Source organism: Rhipicephalus microplus, chromosome 3, assembly GCF_043290135.1.
Source record: "Rhipicephalus microplus isolate Deutch F79 chromosome 3, USDA_Rmic, whole genome shotgun sequence".
Classification (NCBI taxonomy): Eukaryota; Metazoa; Arthropoda; class Arachnida; order Ixodida; family Ixodidae; genus Rhipicephalus; species Rhipicephalus microplus.
Genome location: NC_134702.1, coordinates 12,899,417 through 12,911,909, shown reverse-complemented (window position 1 = coordinate 12,911,909; position 12,493 = coordinate 12,899,417). Strand labels below are relative to the sequence as shown.

The 12,493-nt window shown below is 45.9% G+C and overlaps 1 protein-coding gene across 2 annotated transcripts in view; it reads left to right on the top strand.

The window, feature by feature from the left end:
- LOC119182121 (DNA damage-binding protein 2) overlaps positions 1-12,493 on the top strand; it is a 41,314-nt gene that overhangs the window by 24,420 nt on the left and 4,401 nt on the right. The window contains exons 7-9 of one of the 2 annotated variants that reach the window (XR_012894187.1): positions 2,082-2,134; positions 3,262-3,423; positions 9,946-9,991. Coding sequence is in view for 1 of the 2 variants with exons in the window: in XM_037433231.2 (XP_037289128.2) it covers positions 3,262-3,423; positions 9,946-9,991 (208 nt within the window). In the remaining variant the exon portion in view is untranslated. The remainder of the gene's footprint in view (positions 1-2,081; positions 2,135-3,261; positions 3,424-9,945; positions 9,992-12,493) is intronic. The other variant, XM_037433231.2, reaches the window with a different exon arrangement.

Here is a 12,493-nt window from a genome sequence, read left to right as displayed (position 1 = left end):
GAGGGGGAACACACAATGATTTATTGAGGGCGAACTTGTGCCCAGAAAAGTAGCTATGTCACAAAAACGAGTCTGCTAAAAGCGTTCCGCCTACGTGTCTCTTTCTCAACAACTACTCCGTCAGTCTTCCCGGCTCGTGCTCGTTCACCAGAGGCATGCGCTGCTCTGCGCCAAGATGCGTGAGCAGGCGCGAGGCACAGCAGATGCCCACATAGCGTCCCGTTGGTCCTCTTCGTAAAATAATTAGTAGGAGCAATCTCTGTGGCATTATATATATATATATATATATATATATATATATATATATATATATATATATATATATATATATATATATATATATATATATATATATATATATATTGTGGGCATTCGTTATGCGCTTCTTCTCGTAAAACCACTCGCTTATGTCTTCCCAAGACACAGATTAACGGACGGGGCGGCGCAGCTGGCTGCCACAAAAGCGCGGGTTAAAGCTTTGCTCACTACTAGATTCTTATTTTTGACAGGACCATCAAGATGCGTCTGGCCCTTTTTATTTATTACGATAGCAATTATACGGACCGTCTAGGCTGGTTTTCTTGCCATCATCGCCTTCATTCACTGTATATATATATATATATAATATAACGTCGTCGGGGTTGAGACAGTGTTTATGATTATGATAATGCATATATGAGAAGAAGTGCATAACAAATGCCCACAATATATATATATATATATATATATATATATATTTATTGTAATTCAGAGAGCATACATTACGCGTTTGCTAGTTTTTTATAATCCTGTATAGCTGGCACGATTTGTCCAGGCGCCTGCTAAAGGACACTTTATTTTGTTTTACGATACACTTTTTCCAATACTGGGCAGACTAAGACGCTTTATTGAATGTTGGAACAGTGCCTGGCAACAATACGGATGACATCGATACCTATAGTGTGAAAATGTGGTGCAAGCAGCTCGAAGCATCCCGCAGCAGACGCAGACAACGCCACTGTCAACCCAAGAGGCTGTTTTGCAGTCAGGGGCTGTGAAGCAAGAAAAGCTGCTGGACGACTTCAACCTCGATGCATTGCAGAGTCGTGCCCAATTTCTGTAAACGGAAATTACTATGATGCGCAAGGTCACCCCTGCTCGCTGCTTGCAGACAACAGGTCGTGGAAAGACACATTTAGATGTGCTCGCCCTCTTGAATGATATAGAAGGACTGAACCTTCCACTAAAATAGAGTATTCATGCAGATGCACTGTGCCGTTACAGTAGCTTCATCATGCAGTAAAGCCTCGTTAATTATAACTCGGTTATTTTGAAATCCCACTTAATCCGAATGATTTCCGCGGTCCCATATTTTGCAATGTAAGTTTGAGGGGATAATTTGAAGTGGCGGCCGGCACCAGTCTGGTTGATTCGAAAATTTTGGGTGCAATGTGCCAGTTTCAGATACCGGTACCACAGCAAATATGCCGAAACGACAGCCTTTAATAGCCACAAGGCGTTGAAACGTAGCAATAGTAATGAGTGCTAGCTGAAGCACCCCAGCCTTGCTACTTCTAGCAAAAAAAAAAAAAGAGAAGAAAATCGTTTTGTAGTCTATCAAAACGTGTGCCCGCGGAAAAGTGGACGTGCTTCACTGCAACACAGCGATGACGTGCGGGCAACATATTGCATGTTTCTAGCAACGTCAGTGGGTCATGGTTCACTTATTTTTTCTGGGATCGTAAAACAATTAATAACGGACAGTTTGCGGAATTCGCGATGTATGCGAACCTCCGATTGCCGATTTTCTCCAGCAATTCACATTTTTGCACTGCAGGCGGAGTTCGTGCCAGCAACACCTAGTTCACAAACTAAGTTCGAAAGTTTCAAAGATCGTTTTTCTCAGCCAGAACACATCGCGAGTTTCGTCATACTGGCCATTATTAAATTCCTAATTATACCAGAAAGAATGTGCAAATTGTCGCAGCGAGGTGCAGGCAACATGCCGCCGCGTGTCACTACTGTGTTGCAGTGAAGATGTCTTGTTTTCCGCAGGCGCAAGTTTCAGTTGATCGCGACAGCGGTTTTTTTTTTTTCCGCAGTGGCAGCAGCGAGGTCCAGCGTTCCCCCGTGTTTGCGGCAAAATTAACACCAGGTATTGCTGGAAAACATAATCATTGGATACGCTAGCTAGCCGGCACAGCAAACGATGAGCACTGATTCTAAGCTCCTGGCATCCCGCTTTTTAAATGTTCTGTTAATTCAAAAACTCGCTTAATTCGAAGATTTCTCGCGGCCTCAGTGACTTCGAATTAACAAGCTCCGACTGTGTTTTTACGTGCTTCACCGCATCACACTCTGGTAATGCGTCAAAGCTGCCTTTAACACTCTCCTATGGCCGTAATGAGATCGGCTCACAAAAGAGCTGGTTGGAACTTACGTTGTAGGTGTGGGCTTTATTAAGTGCCATTTCGGACCAGAAAGTGCGAAAAAATTGAACGAATAGTTTCAGCATTTGAAATTTCAGATGTTTTTATGCGTTGATGTTTACAAGGCAGATTAGCGACTCCAAACTCCAAAGGCGCACACCCTTGTCTGCCAAATCAGTTGGGTGTCCACGGAAGGGGAGAGGTAGAGGAAAGAGCATCCGTTCACTTTATGTGTAAAGTGTATTTGGCAACACAGTGGCTACACCAAATCATGTAAATTAATACGATTTGGCCTCTGCATTGCCTTATCCTTGATGAAACAACTAGGGAACACAATCTCTACTTCAGTTCTCCATCCTAGCCAAAAAAAAAAAACGCATTTTTGTTCCCATTTCATATGAATTTATTTGGGATCCTCTGCATATGAATTTAATTGGGATCTTCTGTAGTTCCACATCAAAATATATGAAAAATACTAAACAAACATTTGAGAGATATTTGAAAAGTATTCTATTGATTTCACTGTCAAACTTTAATATTTGAATTTGCATTGCACCCCAAATTTTGCTATTCGCACACCTTTAATGGTGAAGTGAATTGGCAGTCTTACTGACTTGATTATATTGAAGCTTAACTGCATATCAGCTATCATATGGTCATTACTAAACAGCTTTTTATATGCTAATACTTACTGAGAACGTGAATTGTTCAATTCAAGACATACGCTTGTATCCTGAGACAAGCACCACTTTCAACAATGCTGCAAGCTTGCATTATGATGGAAAATGTCTATGGTATTGAAGAATCGACAATTTTGTTGCATTTTATGTGTAACTTTTCATTTTCACTACAGGCGAGTTGGCATCCCATGGAGAATCTCATTGTGGTCGGACGGTATCCAGACAAGAACTTCTGTGCCAATGACACTGTGCGTGGTATTGACCTCTTTGATGGCATCACTGGCGAATCACTTGGAAAAGTGGAGGGATCTCTGAACATTACCGGCATTTGCTCGGTGAGTCTGGTGCATTCACATTCTGCTGAACAGCAGTTGCATTCTTCATGGCTATCTGCCCTTTTCTTTTCCATGGTTCTGCTTTCTGGTGTACACTGCCAGATACATTCTGTTAGAATGCTGGAACTCTTAGCTCGTCGTTTGTGTTTGTGCTGTTAAGGTGTTAATCACACATTAGTTGAGTGTTTGTCTGAGTGAGTTTAGTTATTAACAGCCACTGCAAGACAATGTATCCAGTTAATTAACAATGTGTAGATGGTTCCAATGACTGAGAGAGAAACCATGGTGGTGTTTCTATTTTAACAGAGCGACCAGTGCAGACACCAACTGATTTTTTGGACCCTCAAAGAGCCGAGCTCACATCCGGGAAATCGGGGAGTCTGAAAAAACTAGATCATGGGGGGGGCGGGAGGCTGTATTTGTCACGTTGCCATACCAATAGGTCAGTTGAAATCCACATCACTTCCTGGTAAATTCTGGAATACACACCTTGTCTCTTAGATGGTCTGATATTATCTGCTTTTAAATATCGAACTGTTTTGCAATGTCCTGTTGTCACTGGCAGTTTTCGACTTTCCTAGTAACTGCAGCTTTTTTTTTTTTTTATGATCACTCGGCTGTAGTTTCCTCACTTCAATGTTTTTTGGTTTTTTTCTTGAGGGCGCGAACAAAGGAAGGTGATGTCAGCGCCATCGGTGAAAACTGCCGAAGAAACCACAATTGGTGTTGAATGATGATGACCCTGTAGCCATACCCTTTGCAACGTGCTGGTGTCAATTGACTCCAGGCCAAAGATAGTGGAAGAAAAAGAGGATAGGAAAAAAGAACTACAAAAAAAAGGAGAGGGGAAAAAGTTGCTGACAATTACTGCCATCTACTGAGCACAATGCTAGCATTGTAGGGACAGAGGAGTAAACTACACAGTACTACTTGTCAACAATGTTTGCTACACTGGCATGCAAGGAAGCCTCTTTCAACCCTTTCGTAATCGAAAGAAAAGAAGGAAAAGATACTGTTTGCGGTATGACAGGTGGCAACGCAATGAAAGGCAAGACGCAGGAGGAGCAAACTGTTGGGAATGCATGCTCAATCAAGTGGGGCGATCTCGCATTGACCATTTTTTGCATTTTTTGACATGCGACCATTTTTTATTGATGATGAGTGTAGTTGTCATTGTTATTTTGTTATAAAATCTCATGACAACAATACTTGCTCGAGAAAGGGTCAATTGTTCGGATAACCATACACAATCTCCATCATCACTCAGCGCATGATTCTTAAGAGGCCATAACCTTTCCGAAATGTTCATCAAAATGTTCCCAAAGGTTTCTAGTAAAAAAAAAGCATGAAAGTTGGGTTGCATGTATGCTATCATACTGACACAATGTGACTTCAAATTACGCGCGCTAGCCGATACTTGTGCCCTCTAGATGGTTTTCGATGCACGAACCTGCGGGACCCAGCTGCGTGCGAACCGTGTTGGAAAAAAAAGAATGTAGAAGAAGAGGCAGAAGTGAATCCTCGAGACAATCTAGCTGTGTTATTATTCTCGGGCACAAGTTCGCCCTGCCTACGTTAGCCTATTAAAAGAGTTCATTGAAGAGTGCGTTACAAATCTGGTGGAAGTGCTGGGTGTGATGCCAAGCCCCTCTCGAGTGACGGAGCACAGTCTAGAACCACAGCGATTTCGACCCAACGAGCTGACGCCTGTTCATCAGCGCTGCAGTCGATGTCTACGTGGTGAGGGTCCTGAATTTTCGCCTTTATCGACTTCCCTTGGAACATCAACGGCTGTGAACGGGTACGCAACCGACATGACAGCTCAGGTCACTCCAGCCAACATTGTAGTAAACCAGCCAATGCTACCAAAGCCTTTCCACGGCGAAAGCTACGAGGACGCAGAGGACTGGCTTGAACACTTTGAACGCGTCGCAAAGGCTAACGGATATGGGGAAGAGCGCAAACTTGGAAGTGTTTACTTCGCACTGGAAGATAGCGCACGAACGTGGTATGAAAACCACGAAGCTACCTTCCGGTCGTGGAATGATTTTCGACGGGAGCTGCTCGCTGCTTTCCCGAACACAGACCGCAAAGAGAGAGCTGAAGCTGCGCTCCAGATAAGAAATCAGCGAAATAACGAAACTGTCGCCATGTATCTGGAAGACATGTCTTGCCTATTCCGCCAAGCGGATTCAAATATCAGCGAAGACAGGAAGCTGCGCCATCTGATGCGAGGCGTGAAGCAAGAACTCTTTGCCGGACTAATTCGAAGCCCACCACGCACCGTCGCCGAGTTTCGTTCCGAGGCGACTACAATGGAAAGGACGCTACAACAGCGAGCAAGGTTATACAACCGGAATGCGATCGTCACTTCCTTGGACATGTTGCCACCAGTCTTCGGTAACGGCATGGAAGCACTACACGAGCTGGTGCGGTCTGTTGTGCGAGAAGAGCTGCAGAAGCAGCGTCTTGACCAGAACGCTCCAATGCTTTCGTCTCTGGCTGATGTGATCCGTGAGGAGGTCAGGCAGGTGGTACGCGAACATTCGAGCAACGCACAGCCAGGGCCGCCACTACAACAGAAGACGAGAATGACGTATGCTGATGTGGTACTACGAGGACCTCCAGGACGTGCGGACGTCGCGGCGGCTACACCTATGCAGTACCCGATGCCGCCGAGCACCCTGCAGCCAACGCCAGAGAGGAGACTAAGGAAGAGCGATGTCTGGCGCACTCCCGACAGGATACCGCTGTGTTACCACTGTGGGGAGCCTGGTCATCTCTACCGAACGTGCCACTACCGCCAGGCAGGACTACGTGGTTTTCTTGTTATTGCACCTCGACCACGAAATGGTGACCGTCCTTTCGAAATTAAAGAATACCTGTCAGGTCGTCAAACCTCAAGTGGCTTCCAACGACACCAACCTCGTGCAACGACAACGAGGAGGTATAGATCGCCTAGCCCCCGACCTTCAGCAAGCTTCCCAAGGTCTCGTTCCCCAAGCCCGCGTCGGGAAAACTAGAGTCAGTGACTTGCGGAGGCAAGGCCACTGTCGACGCTAATGCAGCAAAACCTCCATTGCTGACTCTGAACGACGACCAATTCAGAAACAGGTGCTTCGATAGTAACGTTGCTTCCGATTTACGTGTGTTCCGTAAATCGGAAGACGATGTAATCCAGCCTTCATCAAGTCCATGGGCGTCACCTGTTGTTCTTGTGAAGAAAAAAGACCAACCCTCACGTTTCTGCGTTGATTATCGGAAGCTGAATGCCGTCACCAAATGGGATGTTTATTCTCTGCCAAAAATTGATGACACTCTAGATAGGCTGCGAAATGCCAGGTATTTTTCCTCATTGGATCTTAAAAGTGGGTATTGGCAGATAGAAGTTCACGAAAGAAATCGCGAAAAGACAGCGTTTGTGACACTGGACGGTTTATACGAGTTCAAGGTACTCCCTTTTGGCCTTTGTTCAGCACTCGCCACATTCCAACGGATGATGGATACAGTGCTTTGTGGTCTTAAATGGCAGTCATGCCTGGTTTATCTTGATGATGTTGTAGTCTTCTCTGCTACCTTCGAGCAGCATTTGAAAAAGCTCCGGGCCGTGCTCACTGCGATCAAATCAGCGGACTTGACGATAAAACCGCAGAAATGTCATTTCGGCTTCCGTGAGCTCCTTCTTCTTGGCCATGTCATCAGTGCAGAAGGCGTCCGCCCAGACCCTGCAAAAACTGAGGCCGTAGCAAGATTTCCGAAGCCAACAGACAAAAAGGCTGTTAGGCGATTTTTAGGTCTCTGCCCCTATTATCGACGGTTCGTTCAAAATTTTTCACGAATTGCTGAACCAATGACGCGGCTGACAAAAGAGGAAATACCTTTCGTACGGCTTGCCGAACAAGAGGATGCCTTCAATGAACTACGAAAGTGCCTTCAAAGCCATCCTGTTCTGGCGCATTTTGACGAGGAAGCGGAAACCGATATCCACACGAATGCAAGCAATTTAGATCTTGGGGCTGTGCTCATCCAATGGCAAAACGGACAAGAACGAGTCATTGCGTATGCCAGTCGCACTCTTTCGAAAGCTGAGGTGAACTACTCAGCGACCGAGAAAGAATGCCTTGCCGTGGTATGGGCTATCGGCAAGTTTCGACCATATTTATATGGTAGGCCTTTTCGAGCTATAAGCGACCATCATTCACTATGCTGGCTGGCTAATCTCAAGGACCAATGTGGACGGCTTGCACGATGGAGCTTGCGATTACAGGAGTATGATATCACGCTTGTGTACAAGTCAGGTCGCAAGCACAGTGATGCGGACTGCTTGTCACGTGCTCCGATTCAACCTGCTGCTTCTGCTTCCACCGAGGATGATGAAGATTTTATTTTCTTGGGAGCTGTGATACCATCAGAAATGGCACATCAGCAGCGATCCGACTCTGAGATACTCCTCTTGATCAAGTACCTACAAGGACAGTCTGTCGATGTTCCACGATCTTTTGTCCGCGGCTTGTCAGAGTTCGTCCTACGAAACAACGTCCTGTATAAAAGGAACTTTGACAACAATACAGCGACATTCCTGCTTGTCGTCCCTTCACCTCTGCGACCAGAGATTTTGGAGGCTTGCCACGACGATCCATCAGCTGGACACTTAGGAGTAAGCAGAACGTTAGCACGCATCCACACTAAATACTACTGGCCGAAGTTGCTTAGCTCTGTACGACACTATGTCAGAAACTGCCGGGACTGCCAAAGACGTAAAACGCCACCGCTAAAACCAGCAGGTATCCTTCAACCGATAGAACCACCAGAAGCCCAATTCACACAAGTGGGAATGGACTTACTGGGCCCATTTCCTACGTCGTCATCGGGAAAACGGTGGACAATAGTTGCGACCGACTATTTAATCAGATATGCCGAGACAGCGACTCTTGTTAAAGGATCAGCCGTTGAAGTAGCCGAATTCTTCGTCTCCGACATCGTACTGCGGCACGAAGCTCCAAAAGCGTTGATCACGAACCGAGGGACTGCATTTACGGCCGACCTGATGAAATGTATTATGAAATTGACGCACACCAGTCATAGAAAAACGACGGCATATCATCCTCAAGCAAATGGTCTTACGGAACGACTGAACAGAACGCTGGCTGACATGTTGTCAATGTACGTTGATATAGAGCACCGTACTTGGGATAAAATGTTACACTATGCAACATTCACCTATAACACTGCGATGCAAGAGACAACACGGATGATGCCATTCCAACTTGTTTTTGGCCGGACGGTAACGACACCTTTAGATGTAATGCTACCTATTGACGAGACGCCCGAGAATTACTATGACGTTCACGACTACATACAAAGAGCAGAAGAAGCCAGACAGCTGGCACGATATCGCATTCTTCAACAGCAGAAAACCGACACGCATCGATACAATCTGCGAAGAAAAGACGTCCAGTACGCACCAGGAGACAGAGTAGGGGTGTGGATTCCTGTACGAATACGTGGCCTGTCAGAAAAACTGCTTCGCCGCTATTTCGGTCCGTACAGAGTGCTCCGCCGCATCGGCTCGCTCAACTGCGAAGTTATGGCAGAGGGACAGGATATTTCATTCTGACGGCGGCATCGCACGGAAACTGTGCATGTCATCAGGATGAAACCATATCACGACAGGCAATGAAACGCCAAAGATACAACGTTCTTTGACGTTAACGACATCCCCGACGAGGGTTTGTGAATGAGTGCCATGCAACCAGTACGACACAAGCATCGGGACGATGCACTCTGGAAAGGGGGGCAATGACACAATGTGACTTCAAATTATGCCTGCTAGCCGATACTTGTGCCCTCTAGATGGTTTGCAATGCACGAGCCTGCGGCACCCAGTTGCGCGCGAACCGTGTTGGAAAAAAAATAACGTAGAAGAATAGGCAGAAGTGAATCCTCGAGACAATCTAGCTGTGTTATTATTCTCGGGCACACGTTTGCCCTGCCTATGTTAGCCTATTAAAAGAGTTCATTGAAGAGTGTGTTACAATACAGAGAAGAAAATGCATTGAGATGAGCGTTAAGTATCAGCAGCGAAACCAACCTTTTATGTTTATTTGTTGCAAGCGGTCTCTTGAAAAAAAAAAAACTTTTTTGTTATTATTTTACATATTGCGATTACATCCTGTAGTTAGGTTTCAAGGTGATATGGGAACATTAGATTACACAAGATGACCATGCCACCAAATACGAATATAGTACTTAGAAAGACTTGTTCCTGCAATTTGTGTGCAGAGTCAGATTTGTTCTAGATTAAGAACCATGTGTATGCGGAAGTGTCACTTTCAGTGTTACCCAGGTTTATTATTCAGTGTTAGAATTAGCTAGGGGTGTTACAATAGCAAGTTATATCCCCTAATGTTATTATGTTTTGTACTATATTGTACCAGTAGTTTGTGCATCTCAGCCATTGAGATGCTCGTTAAGCAAGTTGTTAAATAAGGATGCATATTTTTGTTTCTCTTCTCTCAACAGCTTGCTGCTTTCAGTTGCACAGGCGAAATTTTGGCCACAGGCACAGGTGAGTGGATTGACTCATTTGTAGACCATGAGCGACATAATTCTGCTTCACGTATTGTTGTTGGAGTATGTGAAGGTGTACAAATTTGAACCCAAGCATTAAAACAGTAGCCATGGATATACTACGTAACTTTTCTCTTTCCATATTTTGGAAATCTGTCTAAGTGCACGTCCCATACCTGGTCACGTTTCCCTATCTGTCAGCTCATTTTAGTATTAGCTAGCATTAGCATATCTGTTCAAGGGTTGGCAGAGACAAAAGGCATCACTGTCAGGCGCTGACAGGATAAAATATGGAACTTACCGTATTTTTGCGCGTATAACCCGCCCCTGCATATAATCCGCACCCCCACTTTCAGCTCACCGAGAAAGAAAAAAAAAATCCTCGCGTGTTGCCCGCACTTTTGATATACAGGAAAGGCTGTACAAAAGCTACCGCTCAAGCATCATAGCACATATGTAGACAGAAAAATCTTTATTTAGCAAGCAGAATACGCTGTCTGCAAGGCCAGTCAGAATTCACTCACTGTCGCTGCTCTCGCTAGAGCTATCACTTGAGCCGCAGTCCTCACTGTTATGCACAAGGTCATCTTCGGTTCCATCCATGTTGTTTGTGATGCAGTATTTCTTGAAACTTTTTCGCACCATCTCACCTGGAATGGCCTTCCATGCCTCGACAATCCACTTGCAGAATAGGGCAATATCAGGCCTTCGGACTCGTCCTGTCGGCGTCAAGTCGTAGCAGCCTTCGGCCATCCACTCGGCGTAATAGCGCTTGACATGCGCTTTGAAGGGCTTGTTAAGCGACACATCTAGAGGCTGCAACATTGACATCATTCCACTGGGTATAACAACTAAGTCGGTGCCGTTGCGTGAAAGGCGGTCCTTCACTTCCTCAGTTGTGTGGCCACGGAACAAGTCAAGAACGAGCATGGACCTCTTTGCGAGCATCGCACCGGGCCTCTTCTCCCATACCATCTTGATCCAGTCTACGAACAAGTCACTGTTCATCCACACAATCTCGTGTGCGCGCACCACCACATCAGCAGGCAAATGAACCTTTGGTAGAGTTTTCCTTTTCAAGATGACGTACGGTCGCAGTTGCGTGCCGTCGGCGAGGGCACAAAGCAAGACTGTGATGCGAAGTTTCGTGTTCTCGCCGGTCAGCACGCTCACCGAACTGCTGCCCGTCTTCTGAATCGTTGTGTCCAACGGCATTTCAAAATAAACAGGAGTTCCATCCGCATTGCCGATTTGCGAGAAAATGTAATTGTGCTGCTTTCGCAGGCCAATTACATATCTCTGGTACTTGAGCAGCTTCTCCTCATAAGAAGCCGGCAATTGTTGACATATTGTAGTCCGCCGTCTGATTGAGAGCCCTTGCCGCTTCATAAAGCGGTGCAGCCATCCGCGGCTCGCACGGAACTCGTGAGGTAGGCCTAGCTCCCTCGAAAGTCGCCGCGCTTCCACTTGGGCCATCTCGGTCGATACGGCGTGACCCCTGCTTCTCACATCTTCGAATAACTTTACTAGCTCCGCCTCCAGCTCAGGGTAGGCACCGGTCTTGGGGCCACGAAATGACCTACGGTCGCGCTGCGCGGCTTGTAGGCTCTCTTTCTTCTTTCTCCACAGTCGCACGCAGGACTCGTCCACATCGTGCCGTCTTCCCGCTTCGCGATTTCCAAATTCCTCGGCGACGGCGATGATCTTAAGCTTTTGTTGTGCCGTGAAGGCCTGCCGCCGTACGCTACTCATGGTGACAGAACAGATCGACTTAGGCTTGGCAAACGGGTCGAGATGTGGAGAACTAGCGGTATTAGCGAGGTAAAGAGCGCTCACACTCGGCGACAACTTGACAGCACTACCTTTTCTAGTGCACTGTAACAGCACCCTGGAAACAACAGAGCCGAAGTGCATGCCTGCTACCGCATCAAAAAGTAGTACATTAATTTACTGATAATATCTATATAGGCACTATAACATCTCATTTGCCTTGCTGAAATAAATACTGCTTTATTTATTATAGAACTTACTTTATTTATTATGGAACTTTCTTGGACAGCACTACCTTTCCGGCAAGCCCTTTCCAAAAGTAAACATGGCGTCCGTGACGTAGGGACATGTGGAGGGTCAGTGAGCGGCCGCGAACGTCCAAAAAATATACTTGTGGTGTGACAGTGAGATTTTACACTGAACAATCGAATTGTCTCTCCCCAAATGTTTTTCTAAACGCTTCAACGATGCAAGCAAGTGAAACCAAAATCGGCCGCAAGCTGCCGTGCTATTTGCAGAGCAACACGAATTTGCAGAAACCGCCTCCGTAACTTTCGCTACACTGCTATGGGGCTTCACAGCACAACACGCATTGCTGTGAAGCAGCACTATAGGAAAATCCCCGCGTATTATCCGCACCTCCACTTTGCCACTGAAATTTCTGGGTTTTTGGTGCAGGTTATGCGTGCGAAAATACGGTAATATACAGCTTCTTCATTCTCTGTTTACC